Source organism: Aotus nancymaae, unplaced genomic scaffold (genome assembly GCF_030222135.1).
Source record: "Aotus nancymaae isolate 86718 unplaced genomic scaffold, 86718_ANA_hifiasm-v0.15.2.pri h1tg000018l, whole genome shotgun sequence".
Classification (NCBI taxonomy): Eukaryota; Metazoa; Chordata; class Mammalia; order Primates; family Aotidae; genus Aotus; species Aotus nancymaae.
Genome location: NW_026988430.1, coordinates 12,196,204 through 12,216,706, shown reverse-complemented (window position 1 = coordinate 12,216,706; position 20,503 = coordinate 12,196,204). Strand labels below are relative to the sequence as shown.

The 20,503-nt window shown below is 46.2% G+C and overlaps 1 protein-coding gene across 1 annotated transcript in view; it reads left to right on the top strand.

Annotated features, from left to right (window-relative positions):
- The window catches only part of LOC105717698 (protoheme IX farnesyltransferase, mitochondrial), a 134,437-nt gene extending 117,511 nt beyond the window's left edge, over positions 1–16,926 (top strand). The window contains exons 6-7 of the mRNA XM_012453041.3: positions 532–764; positions 15,041–16,926. Coding sequence (XP_012308464.1) covers positions 532–764; positions 15,041–15,444 — 637 coding nt within the window. The 3' untranslated portion in view covers positions 15,445–16,926. The remainder of the gene's footprint in view (positions 1–531; positions 765–15,040) is intronic.
- Positions 16,927–20,503: the final 3,577 nt, after the last annotated feature.

Below are 20,503 nucleotides of genomic sequence, written 5' to 3'. Positions count from 1 at the left end.
GCTACTCATTATCATGAATTCAGTGATGTTTTAATAAAGTATAAATAAGAGGGGAGAACTGCTTCCAGAATTCAGGTGCTATTTTCTGCCCAAATTTTCCAATATTGTGTTTTAAGTGGTTTGTTCATGACTAAATATAAAATTGAACACTACGCAGAGGAGGCATTGTCTCAGTCTTCTCTTCAACCCTGGGAGAAAGAGATGATCGTTTCTCTTGTAGAGAGGAGTAAGTGAAACCTAGCCATCCTATAGCCAGGAGGGACAGAACCTGTTTGAATCCAGAACACTGTAACCTTGACTCTCTTCACCACTTTACTGTCAGCTAGCAAAATCAAGAAGAGCAGCCAGAGCTCCCACAAACATATTCGTTTGTTTCATAGAGAGGATTCCCCATATCCAGGAAGAAGCCAGACCAGTACTGACTGCCCCTACTGGCCAGGTGGATTATTTGCACTTTGTTAGTGCCGATTCTAGGTGGTGTGATTCAGTTAAGGTGAAGATGGTCACTCCATGTTCTCTGGTCTTTTCCAGCCCGTTGTTAGCTGTGTCTTTTGCCACTTGCTGTGCTGTTCCCGGAGTTGCCATTCTGACCTGGGGGGTGAATCCACTCACAGGAGCCCTGGGGCTCTTCAACATTTTCCTGTATACCTGCTGCTACACACCACTGAAGAGGATCAGTATTGCTAACACATGGGTCGGAGCCGTGGTTGGGGCCATCCCGCCTGTCATGGGCTGGACAGCAGCCACGGGCAGCCTCGATGCTGGTAAGTGTCCCGCGATAAGCATGTGAGCACACTCTGGTTAAGGAGGCATTTCCTCCTCGAGCTGTAGCACTTGGTTCAATTCCATTTCATCCCACACTGATTCTTTTGGCAAATGTGCTGATGTGGCAGACTGAAATTCTGTGAACGCAGAGTAAAGGGAGACTGTGTCATCCTGGCTGGAGGGTGGACATGACATATACTTCCCCTTGGGGGGAATGCCTGGGAGAAAACAAAGGAAGCAGTGCTGCCTGCCTGTGACTACAGGTGGGTAAAAGAAAGTGCCTGAAGCCACCATGAAAATCACAGACCAAGCTAGGACTAACCAATTCATGGGGCAGGGAGAAGGCATCTGGACCTGGCCTCTTTGGCTAGCTCTGGACTCTTGTAGAACTGGGTTGTGTTTCCCTCTTATGAAAGGGCTGATTATTTTCATTAGTTTCTAATTTATTTTTATATGATTTGCTTAAATTGTTCATGCTGTCTACAATAAAACCATTGAAAGATTTCTACATTTCTTGGTGGTATGTCACATCTAAATTTGTGGGGTGAAAATAGCTCATTTTTACCATCTGTAAGGGAAGTTTCACAGTCTAATTAGTCAAGTAATTAGTGTTTTTGACCGACACTTAGGAAGGAAGTGGTGAGGTTTCCTGAAATATATGTAAGTACATATTTTTCACATGAGAGATCAAAAGGCAGTTGACCATAAACCGTTACTCTTTAAGCCACATTTCTGAAACTTTTCATAAAAGCTCTTACACTCCGATTTGGCAAGCTTACAAATGCGATTACACCTTCACCATGATTGTCTCTTAGAATGGTTTTAATATCCTGTAAAGGTCGGATTTTAATGAATCTGCAAGTATAATATTCTAAAACTTATGTGCTTGCGTATTCTCTGATAAACCTAAAACCATAGCCTCATCCACGTGGGAGGCAGTGTCAGCAAAGCGGGGGCGAGCAGGGACGCTGGTGGGGGAGAGCCCAACCCCACCACTCATGAGCTGCACGTCCTTTGCAGCTGAACTCAGCCTTTTTCTGCCACAGTCTCCTCATCTCCCACATGGGGCTAATAATCTTCTCCCTTCATGGAGTCATTGTGAGGATGAAATGAGTTGTTATTTGTAAAGTGCCGGACCATGGTGAGAGCTCAATTTGGGATCCGTATGCTATTGTTATCATTCAGGAATCCTCCTTCGTACAGTGGAGGGACTGGCACAGATCAGGAAAGGGAAGATTTTGTTTGGTTTGTAAACTGAGCCATGCAGCCTTGTCCTCTGGCTGTTATTTTGAAGACTTAGGAACCTATAGGTCTAGTGGGAAAGAGTTCTGGGGTCCATTTGTGAGGTTTGCATTGGGTGAGGGGAACGAGGGTTTAAAGCCTGGGCTTGGCATCCCTGGGCTAGATAACAGCTGCATGTTCACTCTGGTTTATAGTTGACCTTTACAGGGCATGCTTGCAGACCACCCACTGCCCCCACTGACCCGCTTACGTTCCTTCTCCTTAGTTCCACCTGGAGCTCACTTGATTTGACCCAAACCCCTTTTCCCCCTCAACCCAACTGTCCTCTTCCCTCTTATTCCCCTCAAAATCTTTATAGTGATTGTGCAGACATTTGAGGTGGAGACCATGAAAGAAAATGCAGTACTTCCTAGGCTCTGCATGGGGAGTATCCCCCTTGCTCAAGGGCATAGCTCCACTTCAGCACTCGGGTCCCTGCACTGAACCACCTGCCTGTCTGATGGAGACACCCTATGTCCTGGCAGGAGTGTCTGAACCCTATTCAACTTCCACAAGCCTGGCACAAAGGAACAAGACACCTCTATCTGGGATGTCCCAGACAGGGCCAGAGTCAGGGCCGAGTATTACAGCCTTAGGCACTGGTATCACAGGAGACTTTTATGGGCAGTTCAGTCCAAATCCAGGCAGGGTCCTAGGGCCCAGGGTCTTACTGAGGGCTACAGGCCCTTGTCATACTCCCAGGCAATTTCCTCCTGAAGAAGTCCCAGTATATGCAGGCTGGAGTTGCCTCCCCAGAGGCTAGAGAAAAAGCTTTGCAAAAGTCCTCACTTAGGAGTGCACATTCAGGCAAGAGCCATTATTTGTTTAGGGATAGTCTGGATTTGGCTAAACTGCTAATAGTCATATTTAAGATAAATTTTGTAATTTGATTATAGTCTTTCTATAATACAAATTTAATTTTTTGTGTACAAACTCATTCATGATGGACAGCAAAGGGCAGCTCATCCCTTGTTTAGGTAGCAGGATGAAAGTACATATTTGTCTTGGAAAATGAGACCCCTTATCTACCCAAACAGAACCTGCTATAAATCAGAGCAGTCCGAAAGACATGTATAACCACAAAGAGATGTTCCCTTGGCAACTTTTGAGTTTGACTTCTATTACAGTATATCCTTTTCCTTTAAATCTTAAAGATGCATTACAGGGCACATAGTACAGGCCTTCCTGTAACAGTAACAACATGACTTACTGGCCCAGCATCCTAATTTATTCAGATCAGATCATATGCTTAAAGCCTTGTCAAGATTACGCAGAAAGAATACTACTACTTTATGTAATGCTTTAAACTACTTCAAAAGAGTTTCCAAACATTAATTTGATAGAACCAACTTGAGATAAGCAGCAAATACTTCATTGATTGAACAAATCCATGAATATAGGTACCTTCCATTTTAAGGGTGACAGAATCTAAGAGAATGTATTTTTTAAAAGATTTTTATTGCTGGGATTTTAGGAACTGGGTTGAATATAGTTTTATATTGCTTAGTCACCTTCTAGAACCATACTGTCTAGTATGGTAGCCACTAGGCCCAAGTGGCTATTTAAATTTAAATTTATACTAGATAAACTTTAAAATCCAGTTACTCAGTCCCGGTAGCCATATTTCAAATGCCCAAAGCCACATGTACCTAGTAGCTACCCTGTCAACAGCACAGATGTAGAATTTTTCCACTATTGCAGAATGTTAACTTAGACCGTACTGCCTCGGTGGGAAGGTGGACATCCTTATGAATCTGTATTTCATTGTCCTCACATGAATATGTACTTTAAATAATAAGACTGTACCTGTGGTCCCGCCAAAGTCTAAAACAGTGGTTTCAAACTTTAGGGCACATGATAATCACCTGGATTGCTTGCTCACAGATTCCTGGGCCCTGCCCCTGGAACTTATGATTCAGAGGGCTGAGATGGGGTCTGAGAATTTTTCTTTCTAACAAGTTTCTAGGTGCTGTCGATGCCCCTGGTCCAGGGACCACACTTTAAGGACCACCAATTTGCAAAGACAGAACCAGAAAGAGCTCTGGCCATTAGAATATCTTGAAAATACCTAAAGATTAGGGCATGGGCAGATGGTATTATTTGAGATGTACTAATGGTATCATTTATATTATTCACAGAGGGGATATCTCTCATCCGGGGGTTCTTATTTGAGGGGGCATGTATAGTTATAAAGAACCCTTCTGAGAAAAATTGGCAAAAATGGTTTCCCCTCTTCTGTGGTATTGCCAAGCATGTAATCTTTGAGCCACCAAAGATGGATCACCACCTTTGTAAACTGGTCCCCATAATCGCTTTGTCATGCAAACTGGGGACCTACTGTTTGCCAGGCATTGAGAGACACAGACATAACTGAAACCCAGTGAGTAACCTCAGGAAATCATGTCTCAGGGTCTTTGGGGAGAGGCAGGCAGGTAACCAAATGATTGAGTAATCTAAGAGCTTTAGCAGGGTATCTTCAGAGGACTATAGGCTCTCTTAACCTCCTCCAAACTGGTCCCAGACGGCTTTGGAGAAGCAAGACTACAGAATTAAATCATGACCAGTTTACTTGAGGAGGGAGTGTGCTTTCCAGGAAGAGGGGAGACCCTATACAAAGGCTTACAGGCCTGAAAGCCACTGCAATGCAGAGTAGGGTAGGGACTAGGGCTAGGATGAGCCACCTGCAGAGGAGCTCATACTTCATTCAGTGGCGATAAAGACCCACTGGAGCTTGAGGCAGCGTAACAGCAGGGTCATACTTTTAGGATTATTTAACAATGTGCTGCAGGTTCTCCGTGGCATTGGAAAGTCAGTGAATTGCAGAGGCCTGCCTTTATTGTCCTCCCAAGCATGTGTGCATCCTCTCACCTCCTACTTCCTCTCCTCCCATTTCCCTCTCTCTCCACTAGGGCCCCACCTACCCTAGACCTGCCCACTCCCACACTCTCTTTGCCCTCACTAATTAACATTTTGCCTTTTAAGTAGTGAAGTGTCAATCTGATTATCGTCTGAAGGAGCAACTTGTTAACACGGTGACTCTCCAAGTGGGGAAATGGATGAAGGTTACACGTTTGAAGGGAGGCAGGTATTCCCTTCTGAACCAGGACATTGAATACCCAGCACCAACCCTTTAGTCACCCGGTCACCTTGACTGTGGATACTTTTGCAAAAGCCCTTCCTGGGGCTCAGTAGATGGTAGTCAAGATGGAGAGGAAGCAGCTCAGCCAAGATTTGAAACGGAAATCCTGAAGCCTCATGTATTGAAGGCCCAACTAACCATCTAGTTGGGAGGAGAGCTATTTAAAGATTAGTGGCTGTAGAAAACACTGTGCATTCGAGGCAGCCCATGGGTCAGAGTGCTCCACCCAGCAAGGAAATGCAGCATATCAGGAAGTACCTTTTCCCCTTCTTAGTGTCTGGATCATTCTGTGGCTTTTGTGGTGGCTATGGGCCAGATTAAGAAGCACTGAAGAGATTGTTACCTCCTCTCCTCCTGCAAAAACATACAACATAAAATAACTATAAGGACGTTCCATGGGATTCTGATTGGTTTTTTCCCCCACAACTACTTTGACTTTTTAAAAATCAGACAGTGTAAAAGAACTTCTAATTGTTCTAGATGCCCAGTGAGAGGCGTGGGCCCCACGCAGGTGTTTGGTCCGCCCGCTTCGGGGAAATCCAGCATGGGGCGAGTGAGGTAGGATGGCGGGGTGAAGAAGATTAGCAGACGGACGTTGTAAAAGCTAAGCAAATATGAATTGTTCTTGATGTTTGCTATTTTATAACTGCACAATGAACTGTAAGCTCAGCTTTTCTCCCCGTCACAGTGCCAGCAGCTTTCAGTCCAATGCTTGCTACAAAGAGTGCTATGGCACAAAGTGCGGGCTCGGCCCGGAGAACCCTCCTTATGGTGGTTCTGTCAGGACTCTGCAGCCCAGCTGCTTCTGTGCACTGGAAATAACTTCATTTTACAAAGTCCTTTTATAAAGGTAATCATTATAATGGGATTTTACTTGTGTCCATTTTCCTCTGAGCCTCAGAGTTCAGCCTTTTGCTCTCACCTGCCTAATTACCTTGCCTTAATTTTTTTTTTATTAAGCCTAACTGCTGTTAGCAGGAAACATTAAAAATGCTTCCTAGCTAAAATTCAGGAAAAGCAGAATGAGAGGGTTGCTTTCTGGTCCCTGGTCTAGCCAGCTTGTTGTCACAGGAACTGCAGCACGTGGTTTGATTCCGCACACAGGGAATGGCAATGACAGAAGTGACCTGCTGGAGCCCCGGTGAAGGAGCCCTCTCTGAGGAGGTAGAGGAGGGAGGGGACTGCAGATAAGTGCCCAGCCGACATTCCAGCTGCAAGCGGGCCTGGAGCCACACGCATTAGGCCTCTCCACAGTGTTTATCTCCAGAGACTATTAGTGTAGCTCAGAGGCTTGGGTTAAATCTCCTCCCCCTCCTTGCCAAAGCCACTTCTTTTCATCACTCCCGTATCTTAGAAAGGTTCAGATTCTTTTTCCTCAGTTTCCTAAATTTGAATAAATTCCATGTTTGTGGAGTTTATGGATTGGGCCTCTGTAATGACCATCTTGTAGAGTGGATTTGTCAATTGTCTTTGGCTTGTAATTCAAATGTGTGTTAAGCATTAATTATGTCAGCCAACATTTAGTTACAAATGAGGACTTAGAAATGGGCTCTTATCAGGAAGTGACATTTGGCAGATGGATGGTTTTAGTAACAAAAAGAATGAGATTTTTTACCCTCAGCTGGTAAACTACAAAATGTTCAATGCTGTTTCACTTTATTTACCTCCCTTATTCCTGGAAGAGAAAGTAGAGTCGAAGTGAATTTATTCACTCACTCGTTCAACAAATATTTATTGAGGGCTTACTCAGTACCAGGTACTGTTTAACCCAAGCACTTAACGATTCCTTTATAATGCTGCCTCAGTTTGAAACTAAGTTTGAAAATGAGTATCTGTGTCTATGTTCAGTTTGTATAAGATTTTACCATAACTAGCCTTAGCGCTCCAGATTAAGTTATACTAGCCTTGGAGCTCCAGATTAAGCTAAATGGCATTTTTAAAGACAAAATAAACAAGGAACATTTTCATGGGAATATTAGCAGACAAACAATATTTCAAACACTATATTCTCTTGAAAGGCCAAAAAAAAAAAGAGCTATGAAAGAACATACTAGAAATATGTTGCAAGCCCCTAGATATGGTGGCAGAATTGGAGGCAAACTTTGGTACTGAGGGCACTGAGGTCTTATCAGTCATACTGTGTCGAGTATAATTGATCACAAGCTTTTAGGGAGCTGGGCCAGTGCCTTCCTGAATGAATGATAGATGACGCTGTGGTAGGCCAGCCTCTGGTGGGCATGGTGCTTGGGGCAGAGTGCACATGTAACTACTATTCTTCAATGAATTAATTGATACTTAAGTGATAAAGATGGAAAGACTTTTCAACATCAGCTAAAGGAGTAGGAAGCATTTGAATTTCAGAGAGGATTCATGGATGCTTGAAACATCCTTCCAGGAAAATGGCAACAAGAGAAAAGGGGGAGCACTGTTTTCGGAGTCAGAGCTGCGTGCTCCCTTTACTCCTGTCTTTCTCTTTAAGTGAAAGCTCGCCACGACGCTGCCTGAAGGGCGGCAGTGCACAGTGAGGTGAGGGAGAGAATCCAACTCCCTCCCACCCACCGAGCCTCTCCATTATTCCTAAGCTACTTGCAAAGAATTCTTCAAGGGCAAACAGTTATTGCCCACTCTATTTCCTATTTTCAGGGGACTTTTAATCTTCCCTTTTGTCGCCTGTGCAGTTGATAAACTGGCCCCACATCCTCTTCCCTTTATCTGCAGCACCATAGAAGTCTATTGCACTGTTGAGGCTGATCTGTTTCACAAGCTCCTTTGTGTTACCCCTCAAAAGAAAGGCTTTGAAATCTGTGACCATGAAGCTCTGGGTTTGGCTTTGCTTCCCCAGCTAGCCCCCAGTCTACATAACCACATAACCCTGAAAGCACAAGTATAACCCGTCATGGAGCAGATGCGCTACCATGGGCCACATCAGAGAGAAGCCTATTGTACGGTGAGGGAAGACCTCCCAAACCCAGCACCAAGGTTCACTGGAGCTAGAGTTCTTTATCCTTTGCAAGGCCACGCGTGGATGGTGAGTGACAATGGGTTTGGGGGTGGGGAGGTGGGAAGGTGCTCACTGGGCAGTCAGACAGAGAAAGCAAGCCGAAACTGATGAACTCCATTCCACAAGGAATTCCTGAGGGTCAGAGCTCCAGCTTGAGGATTTTTGTCTCCATTCCATTCAAATACCATTTTGTGGGAATCACCTTAGTTTTGTTAGCATAGTGATGGAGGTGTGCCATGGACGAGAGCATTTCTGGACGATGGGCAGAGGTGGAAATGATTGTGATTCTCCTCCAGTCTGTATGTTGTAGAATGTTTAATAGATGTTTCGAGAGAGTGTAAAAACACATATATTTTCAACAAGTCATCAGGAAGACATTAATGAGCCTTGCCCCACTAATACGGCCCTCTAATCAGAGCCAGGCCACTGGATGAGGGTTCTCTCCAGCTGTTCTCACACACAGTACAGCAGATGTGCTCTTCTGCATTTTCCGAGTAAGGAGCGAAGTCAACGATGCCCTGCACACATGGACATTCCATGGAGTTGCCTTTGAAGTGGGATTTCAGCTCCATGCTCTCAGGAAGCTGCTGTGCTCTGAAGAACCCTATCTACAGATATGCCACCTAGAGTTTCAGAATTTTCTATGTTCATAGGCTAACAAGTATTTGATGAACAGAAAAGAAGTGGACATTTCTTCCAAATATGGTTAAACCTAATATGTACAAAGATTCTGCAGGATAAGGTAGGAAAATGGGAAGATACAGTTAAAAGAAGTAGAAAATACATGGTTTGTGTGAGTGGATTGAAACTTGGAGACCAATTTTAGATCTCAGTTCACAAATGACTTCTTCCAGGAAGTCTTCCCTGACCTCTCCAGGCTGAATTAAGTGTTCTGCCTGCACTAAGTACCATTCACCGTGGGCTGTAATCGGTTTTCCCTTTGTGTTGTCTTTCTCCCTGGCCAGACACCAGCAGAGGACTTTGAGAACAGACTGTGCCTATCTCTAGGGGCACGCAGTCCAGATGTGTTGTCATAGATGACAGACCCAATAAAAACGGATTGCTTTGGGAGCTTGAGGCAGAGGAGATGAGTAGAATACTTATCTTGAAAGAAGGCAAGGTCTTTGAATTAGTCAATTGAGTGCTTTATGTTTACTCCACAAGGAATGTGGGTCCCACCACAGCCCCGGGACTAATTCAAGTCTTCCTGTTCTAGTTCACCTTATCTTGATGAAGAGAGTAATTTGTTTTCATCTTTTATAGGAGGAGAGGCAGTTGAAGCATATCAAGTAAAACTGTGTGTGGGTGGTGGTTTTCTGATTACAATCCATTAAGGCTAGGCTGTGATTTCCAAAGCGCCTTCATTTGTGACATGAGCCAAACCCACACCCAATTTCCTCTTACAGAAAACAGCATGCTGCTCTCAGGAAAACGATTTCTTTAATTATGTTTATTTTAAGCAGAAGCATTACTGAAAAAATGTATTGAGCAAAACAAAATACTTTGGTTGACACACACACAAAAAGGAGGGCTTTTGAGAAAAACGAGGAAAATCCCACATTTGGAGCTGCTTTTTTAGCCGTTTTCCCAGCTGAGGTTGCTCATTCTGAGCTATTTCTAGAGCAGAGCAGACACCAAGCTCTGAATGATCTGATTCCTTTCCCCATTTCTGTTATCACTGATGTTGTTTTTCTTAACAAGACACTTCCCCCTGTGCTTATGGCTGTCATAACTGCAAACTCTTTGAATCTGAGACAGCTCGTGAGCTGGGGCTGGGCTTCCTCTGTACGTGGCGTTCAAAGTCTCAGCATGACCCTATGCCCCAAGACTAACGCTTCTTCTTACCAGTCACTTTAAAATCGAGAAGTCACTTTATTTTCCATCAAAATACAAAGAAATCTACTTGCATCACCCTGTTTCCTCCGTCAGTTGTACCTGGGCATTCCAACCTTTCCTCTGTCCTTTTTAATTCCCTAAGAGTACTCACTGCCCCCCAAAAAATGCCATCTGGTTGATAGTTTTGTTGTTAAAACAGATCTCTCTTTTTTTTAAGGTACTTGAAAATACATCATCAGTTTTTTCTTTCAGCAGACCTTCCTCTACCCAGAGCATCCAGCAGTCCATTGATGTTGGAATGTCACTAACTTGAGTCTGTGTGTGGCAACAGCTTTCTTTCTTTCTTTTGGTTTTTAAGAATTAGGGTCTTGCTCTGTTGCCCAGGCTGGAGTACAGTGGTGCAGTCATAGTTCACTGTAGCCTGGACCTGCCCGGCTCAAGCGATCCTCCCTCCTCAGCCTCCCAATTAGGTCAGACTGTAGGCGCATGGCACCTTGCCTAACTTTTTTTTCTTTTATTTTTTGTAAAGATGGGGTCTTCCTATGTTGTCCAGAATAACCAACCACATTCTAACAGAAGGTGCTAGTATCTTGTGCCAGTAGTGCTGAATGTCATCAGGCAAATTAATCTTTCTCATCTTTAAGATGATGGTAATGATACCTCTAGGCAGGGTTGGTGTGAGGATTAGAAAGCATACATGTAATTGCCTGGCACATGACAGCCACAGGCATTTCAACCGAGATGTCTATTACGTACCTCAAACTTAAAACCCTACTGAAATAGGGACTGTTACTTAAAACAGTCACAGATAAAACTCTTCATGTCTCTACCATGAGCACACTCACCGATATCTGTCCTCAGGGTTCTCCACCTGAGTGGGGAACCCCCCTCCGCCACCCCCCCCCCCACTCTCCCTGCTCTCCCCCTGCACTGGCGGAAGACCCCACTCCTTATCTTGGTTTCCAGATGCCTTCCCAGCCCCATCTTATAACTGTCCCTCACTGTAGCTTCTATCCTGTCCCGGAAGCCTACTGGGACCTTTCCCAGCATCTGATAGAGTTCTCCTTGCCGTTAGTTGAGTCACGGCTTAAATGTCACCTGTGGAAAGGCCTTTCCTGAGCACTCAGTCTCAAGGTACCCCGATTGCATCACCCTGTTTTGAGTCTGGTCTCTAAATAGCGATCAGCACTCTTTCTTGTGTTTATGTTCATCTCTCCCACTAGACTTTAAGCAGGACTTTGCCTTGATTGCCACTGCCTTTCCAGTACCCAGAATTGTGCCTACGTGTGAGACACCTGTCATCTGTTTACCAGGTTAATGGATTCAGTAAATAATAACTGCTCCTATTATCAGCATTAAAATTGTGTGTTTGCATGAACTAAGATATATATATATATGTATAATTTAAGGTTAAAAATGAATTTGGGGGATTTAACAGTAACCCTACTGAAATGGGGACCCTAAAATGAGGTCTTTGTTATATTTCCTCCCATACTGGAAGACTGAAAAGGAGTTGACTGACTTATCAAGCCACAGAAAACTATTCATGGATATAAAAGGAGGCCTTCATCCCTCTTAAATCATCTGCACCCACACAAGTTCCACTTGATAATGCTACAACTGCCCTGCCTGATAAACGTTAACTCAAATGATTAAGTTTCTGCCCAGAACAATGTACATTAAAAATCCTCATTCTTTCTTTTAGATGACTTGCAAAGCCTGCCCCTAGTGTCACTCTACGTTCTCCATTCTCTGCTGTTGAGGAATACAGATCAGAGTTTAAAGGAGGAGCTGGTTCCTTCTCATGCTCATTGGAATTTGCACAAACGGGTCCCTCAGGGGCTTAGAGCCCCAGACTTATTTTCTGAAGTATTTTGCATTATGTAAAGTGCTCTGTCTCCTGGTGAGTTCTGCCTAGCAGTAGCCCTAGGCTCTCTTTTTCTGAACATTCCCACAGACCAGGGGCTTCAAAGATCCTTATTACCTGAAAGAAGACTGTGGTTACAAATTCTCAACCTCTCTCCCTGTGCAGCATGGCGCTTTCCAGGGTAGATGACACAGTGGGTTGGTGAACTCTTAATTCTCTGCCAGGGACCCCATGGAGAAGGCAGTTCCAGAGGAGGGGAAGGAGAAGGTAGACAGAATCCTAAGAGTTTGCCTTACTGGTTCCCCAGCCAGTGTTGGGAAACAGTGATCTTGGGAATAACTTAGTTAAAATCATTTTTTTTTTCACATTGGCTCCTATGATGAGTTTGGGCACACTTTACTACAATATTATTACATACTTTCTATGTTCTAATGCCTGGAGATTCAAAGGAAAGTGAACATACCCTAAGAAGTTCACTTCGGGTAGGAAATGCAGACACGTAACTGTCTGCCTGGACCCTGTGGCTGACTCAGGAATAGATGTGCATGGCAGATGCTCCCACTTGCTTATCACAGACGGTACCCACACCTGGCTGCCAGACCCCTCTTAGTGACTTTTCCCTTGGATGTCTCAAAGGCCTCTCAGACTGACACACCCAAGGTCACACTCACGACCTCCTCTCCCTTCTTCCCTGCTTGTCTCAGTGAGTGGCACCTCTATGGATCCATAAGCCCAGGACTTGGTATTGATGCCTCCTCCCTCTCTCCTCCCCTTCTTAGTTATAGCGCACACACATCCTGTCCCTTTTGCCTTCCAAATTCCTTCCAAATTCATCTTTGCATCTCCACTCTCACCATCCTGATCCTAACTACTGTCCTCCTTCATCCCCTCACTCCTCATCTCCTGATTGGTCCTTCCATACCTGCTGTAGGCCCCTTCAGATTTCCCTTCACAAATAGGACCGCTTAGCACTGGTGCCCCTCCCCTTACCCCCTACACACATAGGTGCACACACTCACAACAGAGGTACACATAAACACACACAGGCACACATGTGCAGCACTCTTTTATGTTAAGATCCTTCCATGGCTATCTGTGGCTTTTAGAATAGCAAAGTCAAGGCCAAGTGTAGTGGCCCATGCCTGTAATCTCTGCACTTTGAGAGGCTGAGGCAGGAGGATTGCTTTAGGTCAGGAGTTCAAGGCCAGACTGGGCAACATGGCAAGACCTCATCTCTACAAACAATTGTTTTAAAAAATTATCTCTTTGGTGGCACGCACCTTTAGTGACAGCTATTCAGGAGGCTGAGGCAGGAGGGTGACTTCAGCCCAAGAGATCGAGGCTGCAGTGAGCTAAGATCATGCCACTGTACTCCAGCCAGCCTTGTCCTGAAGAACGTTCCCTGTCATTCTCAGCACTTCAACCAAGCCACGCCACCTTCCTTTTATCATACAGTAAAATTGACGATATGTATATGTAGTTCTTTTACTCCTAACACACGTGTTCATCTTTTTTCTTTATACCGACCACTCCTCAAACCTTCCGGCCCCAAGGCCTTTGTGAATACTGTCCCCTCCGCCAGCCCTGACTTGACAAGGTCCCCCCTCCGTCCAGCTCAGCTCAGATATCCCTTTCTCAGAGAAGCCTCCTCTGGTCCCCTTGACTCAGTCAGCTCCTCTTGTGTGTCTTCACTGCACTGTGCACTTTTCCTGACTGCATTTGGTGTGGTGACTTTAGAGTCACTAGTGCGGCTCTTCATGTCCACCTTCGTGGTATCTCCAGTGCCTAGCACAGTGCTTGCCCCATAGTAGGTGCCTGGGAAGCATTTTTTTTTTTTTTTTTTTGGCATGAGTACGAATCACCTGTGCAGGAATAACTAGCCCCTGCTTCCAGCCCCCACCCAACTGTCTGTCCTTAGGTGGTTTAGTGCATGTCATAGAAGGAACCTGGCTTGAAAATCAAGCAGCCTTGTGTGAATTGCTCTTCCACCTTTTTTTGGTGAACTTAATATTGTCTCGTTTTTTCTTTGTCAATGAAGATTATAAATCTACCTCAAAATCCAATAGTCGAGATTAAATGGGGCAAACTAGGAGTGTAGGGTCTGTCACGTAATAGGAGCTCAGTGAACGGCAGCCTTCATTCCACCCATGGCAGTCTTTATTCCACCCATGTGGGTGCTGGGGAGACTGTTCCAGAGAAAGGGGCAAAATGGTGCTCAGGGTATTAAGTCCTTGTTGAAAAATTACATAGCCATAGACAAGTTATTGTACTCCGGGACCGTTTTGTCTTTATAGCCCATTTTATTTAACACGTGGTTTTCACACCTGTTTGTGCCCTTGTGCCCGGCTCTGGGGGATGGGGAGAGGATGTGGCAGGCATGTGTCCTGGAAGCCTGGTGGTGCACTGGTGAAACCGGTAAACAGATCAGAGCCAGAATGTGAAGCACGAGCCTGCAGGTACATCCAGCTCTGTCAGTGTTGAGCCAGGACCACTATCTGCCCTGGGAAGGGAGCCAAGGTTCACAGAACAGGCGGAGCAGACTTGCAGCGTCCTCCAGCCTGCAGCACTGCTTCCACCTCCCTGGAGCCACACACCCAGGTCCCAGCGGGCAGAAATGGAGCTCAGCCTCTAGCACAGAGGTTGCACCCAGAGTGTTTCCTGCTTCTTTCCTTCCCACAATACGGGGAGGCATAAGGAGCATCAGGTGGGCAGGAGCCACAGATGCTAAGCCTCCTGCAGCACAGGCAGCCCCTCTGTGAAGCAGGGTTTGAGCCCGACCCCACAGCCTCCTGCAACACAGTCCCCCTGTGAAGTCGGGTCTGAGCTGGACCCCACAGCCTCCTGCGGCGCAGGCAACCCCACTGTGAAGCAGGGTTTGAGCCAGACCCCACAGCCTCCTGCCCGCAGAGACGCAGGCACCTCCCAGGTGCACCTCCCAAGTGCCCGCGTCTCTGCAGAAGGATCTTAGCTCATCAGCTGCCCCACCCCGCCTGTCTCCCAGCCAGCCTGATGTAGGCAGGCAGCAATGAGATCACAGGGTGGCAGCGCGTCTGACGTGCCAGGCAGGCTCTCCCAGGAGAGGAAACCATTCTTTGGGAATCTCGGGTGACGACTGCCTTTGTCTCCCTCTCCTTCCCTGACCCCTGCACAGGCGCGTTTCTCCTGGGAGGAATCCTCTACTCCTGGCAGTTTCCTCATTTCAACGCCCTGAGCTGGGGCCTCCGTGAAGACTACTCTCGGGGCGGCTACTGCATGATGTCGGTCACCCACCCGGGCCTGTGCCGGCGCGTGGCACTGCGCCACTGCCTGGCCCTGCTGGCGCTGTCCGTGGCAGCCCCCGTCCTGGACATCACCACTTGGACCTTCCCCGTCATTGCCCTCCCCATCAATGCCTACATCTCCTACCTCGGCTTCCGCTTCTACGTGGACGCAGACCGCAGGAGCTCGCGGAGACTGTTCTTCTGCAGCCTGTGGCACCTGCCGCTGCTGCTACTGCTCATGCTCACCTGCAAGCAGCGGCGCGGGGGCGGGGACCCGGGGCCCCCTCCCAGCTGAGCGCGCGGGGACGCCCACAGCTCCTTTCCCTCTGCTGCCAGGCGAGCGTGTTGTGGTAATTCTGGATCACAAGAAGAGAAATTGCTGGGTTTAGAACAAGATTATAAACGAATTTGGTGCTCAGTGATCACTTGACAATTTTTTTTAAGAATAAAAGCCAAAATACTCCCCAAATAAGAAATGCATCAGCTCAGCCAGTGAATACAAAGAAGGAATATTTTTCCCCTTGAGGGTCTTTCCACATCTCTCTTCCAGCCCCACCCTCCATTCTGTTTCAGTTTCCATACATGGCTTCCTCTTTTGGCTCCGTCCTTACCCCCACACCACACACACTCCCCCTGCCCGGCGGAGTGGCACTTGGTAGCCAGACAGCGTGAGCCTCATAATCTGCTGTCTCTAGTTCTGTGAGCTCAGGTTCCTTGAGGGTCTTGTGGTACCCGCTTCCTGGTGATTGAGCCAGGGCCCGCATTTTTTGGTTTTCCCCACCCCACGCATTCTCAACCCCAGTCCTCCTAACAATAACAATAGCTGGGAGCCAGCTGCTGTGCACTGGGAATGGGGATTCCACATGCTTGCCTAAGGAGTCTCAGGGTGGACTGCCAGCCCCAGTTCTCCCTTCACCCCCATTGATGTGAGCATTTCAGAACTCCAGGGAGTCACAGGCATCTTTGTCATTCACGTTAACATACATACACTGTTGGAAGCATTTCCTTCTGAAAGGGTAGCCCTGGACTTAATACCAGCTGCATACCTCTGCTCCCCCCCGTCCCATTACTGTACCTCTGGAGACACCACTATGGGTTACTGTACCTCTGAACTCACTGCTGTGGGTCGCTGCTCCTCTGCTACACAGCACAGCTTTTTCAAGGCTGTAATGAGAAGGGATGTTAGGAAGGAGGGTGTGCTGGGCTAACCAGCCCACAGAGCTCCCATTCGTGTCCCTTGGGTGAAAAACACGAGTCCATGCTGATAGCTCCTAAATTCAGAAATTAGCCTGCACATGTCCAGTGGCTTTAAGAGCCAGAGCAGGGTTCTGGGAATTTTGTGAGTTATCCTGTGGCCAGGCATGGCCTCAGGTACCAAACACGGTTACCGGTAGCTCTTTAGTCCTTCGTACTCCCACAGGTCTGCAGAGTCCCATCTGCCCAAAGGTCTTGGAGTCAGACAGGATGTTTTCACTACTCAGTTCCCCAGGGCACTGCTGGTCTGTGAGGATTCATTGGTCAGGGTGGGAGAGTGGGATTGAACAACATTTAAACAGTCAAGAGTTCTCTCAAAAATGTCTAAAGGGATTGTAGGTAGATAACATCTGATCAGTTTCTACTGATCTGAAATATTCCCTCTTGGCTGCCCCCAGGTTATGTACTGTGGAGAACATTGCATAAGAATGTCTGGGAAAAGCCTCTACAACTTGTTACAGCCTTCAGATTTGTAAAATTCATTGATTATCTTTTCCTCCCACAATAAAACGGTATACATGAACAGGAGTGTGTGTGACGTCATTGGAAGTGAGCATCCCGTCCTGAGTTCGCAGTTCCTGGTAGAACTGATGACACTTGATGACGCCTTCAAGAGCTGGCAGAGGGCTTATGGCGAGGTCTCTTTTGTTTTGTTTTGTAAATTTCACAAATTGTATATATTTATGAGGCAATGAAGTGATGTTATGATTTATGAATATGATTGGAATAATGAAATAAAGCTGATGAATGTATTCATCACCTCAGATACTTAATCTTGTGGTGAGAACTTTTTTTTTTTTTTTGAGACGGAGTCTCACTCTTGCCCAGTGGCATGATCTCAGCTCACTGCAACCTCCGCCTCCCAGGTTCAAGCAATTCTCCTGCCTCAGCCTCCTGAGTAGCTGGGATTACAGGCGCACGCCACCACGCCTGGCTGATTTTTGTATTTTTAGTAGAGAAGGGGTTCCGCCATGTTGGTGAGGCTGGTCTCAAACTCCTGACCTCGTGATCCGCCTGCCTCAGCCTCCCAAAGTGCTCGAATTACAGGCATGAGCCACCGCTCCCAGCTGTGAGAACACTTTTAATATACTCAGTAATTTTGAAATTGTAATACATTATTATTTACTGCATTCGCACAGTGCATGATGTATCTCAAAGGGAAAAGACATACTCGTCCTCACCGACTTTGTACCCTTTCACCATCATGTCCCCATTCCGTTCAAATCCCAGCCTCTGTAACCACCATTCTGCTGTCTGCTTCAAGTTTGATTATTTTGGATTCCACATATAAGTAAGAACATGCAATATTTATCTTTCTGTGCCTTATTAAGTCAAGAACTTTCACCTTTTCACTTAAAAGAGGCACTTTCTGGCTTCTCTGACATCTCTGGATTGCCAGCATCACTACTCTTGAGCTGTGAGGCCATGATTCAGCAAAATAAAGATTACTGAGCACAAGCTCTGCTATGCCACCACAGTCGGAATTGATAACCGGGATGGCTGCTAAGTGACTCATGAGTAGGACAGTATTTAGCATGGAGCCACTGGACAAAGAGATAATTCAGGTCTTGAGCAGATGACGCTAGATTGCATCACGCTACTAAGTATGGCACACAATCTAAAACTTATGAATGTTTATTTCTGTAATTTTTCATGTAATATTTTTAGTTCTTGGTTGACCATGTGTAACTGAAACAGTGGAAAGAGAAACTGCAGATAAGGAGGAACTGCTGTACATCCCTGCCTGACTAGAGAAGTGAGGGCAGTCTATCTGCTTCTTGTTGGAAACCCAAATATAATTGACCGGCTAGACAGATTACACTTTTCAGCATCTTTTGGCCACTTATTTCCTAACAAACTGTAAATGTGAAGATACATTCTGGAATAAAGAGGTTTTCACGTTCACTTACTAATTCAGAGTCCGTCATTCAGTGGCTGGACTCCGCCATGCACATCACAGAGCATCTGAGCGGCAAGGCATCCACCAGCGTGTGACAGCTCTGTGCTTGCATTCCCATCATGCCTCACTCCTCACTTGTCAGCTTGCATGGGGCCACCAGCTTGAGCCCTCTGAAAATCCCATCTGAGCACTGCTCACCTCCTCTACCGCCACCAGGTCAGTTGAACCACCCATCTGTCTCTCCGTGGCACATGCCTGCAAGACTCCTAATTTATTTTCTTCTTTGCCCCAGCCTTGTCTGTTTTTCATGCAGCAGCGAGATTGATCCCTGTAAGCTACCAGGCAGATCCTGCCATTCCCATTCTCCACCCTATAGTTGCTTCCCAAATGGTCCCGTGCAATCTGGTCCTGCTGCCCTCTCTGATCTTGGAAATACCCTCTTGGCACATCTACTATTCTGCCTACAGATCTCCACACTTTTCCTCAATACTCAAGCACACCCACTCTGGGGTACTCATATTAATACCTCCTGTTCCCTCTGTGTGGGGTCCTCTCATTTCATTGAGATGACACCTCCTTAGAGAGGCCTTATTTGGCTACCTTATCAAATAGCACCCCTGTCCCACCCCCAGTGCTTATTACTGCCTTGCTGTGCTTTGCTTTTTTATTTTATTTTTTATTGAGATGGAGTCTCACTCTGTTGCCCAGGCATAATCTCAGCTCACTGCAACCTCCGCCTCCCGAGTTCAAGCAGTTCTCCTGCCTCAGTCTTCTGATTAGCTGTGATTACAGGTGCCACCACACTCGGATAATTTTGTATTTTAGTAGAGATGAGGTTTCGCCATGTTGATCAGGCTGGTCTTGAACGCTTGACCTCAGTTAACACTAATTCGTGTTCTATATCTATTTACATATCTCACTACTTAATGTCTGTCCTCCCCACTGTAATATAAGTTCCACAAAGGCAAGGACTATATCTTTGCATCGCTTTATCTCCAGTTTCTAGAACAATGCTTAGCACAGAGTAGATGCTCAATAAATTCTTCTTCCTCAGTAAATAAAAGAATAATCCCATCTGGGTTATGTGAGGCCCCTGTGGTCAGAGGGTAACAGCCTGTTAGCCTGGGATAAAGAATGAATGGATTTGGAAAGGTATTGATGACATGTGGTTCTATGAGAAAAGATGGCTTCCACATAGTCCTTATCTGGCTGGTGTAATCACTGCTCCCCACCCCCAACTTCAGGACTCTGTCCCCAGGCTGCACCAACCAGAACATGCTCCACTACCTCCAGGTCACTACCCCACAGCTTCTACTGTCTTCTGGAATTACCTTTTCTATCTTCAAGCTTCCACCCCACCCTGCCACTGCCATTCCTGCCATATTCATTTCCCATAGCACCTATTAATATGTGACATACACATTTCACTTACTTGTTATTGACTACCTACCACCACCACTGAACTGTAAATTCAGTAAGGCAGAAACATCTGTTTCCCACTGCTATATCCACAGGCACCTAGAACAGAAGAAAACCCATAAATGACCACGTGTTGGATGCTCCATCAATGATCCAAGGAACGAGTACGTTTTATGACATGGTGGGAGGTGGAGGTGGCGGGAGCACTTGAAGGTGGGGAGGAGATTGGCACATGGCTGGCTGCCCCTTGTGACTGAATCTGGGACAGATGCAACTTTCTGTCGGCTTTGTGAAGAAAACTGCCAGAGTTGAACCAAGGCAAGTGGCTCTTCCTAGTTTCACACATTCATCAGTCTTTGTCTTCCAAATTGTAAATTTTCATCATTTTCTCTGTCTTTGGGGTACCTTGACCTAACTACTTAGTAACAACTTTCAGCCCAGTAAATTAAGTTGTATTCTTGACCAAAATTTTTGCTTCTTAAATGCATTAGCGGAGAATCTAGTGTATGTCTCCATCTTCATCCCTCATCATCTTCCACTAAAGGCACTGTTTTAACTCATTCCCACCAGATAGGAGCCGAGGCGGCACGTCCTGAGCACCCGCATCATGCAGTCAGGTCACCGTAAATGAGGGAAGCTCTCCCAGTTTATAAATTGGGGACCTGCCTGTGAAGTAAAAGCCAAGACAGTGGGGACCCCCAGATACAGAGACGGTCAAGAGGGCAGATGGGCCCCATTTAGGGAACAAGGGATCCAGGGTCCTGAGAAAAGCCTGTCTTTC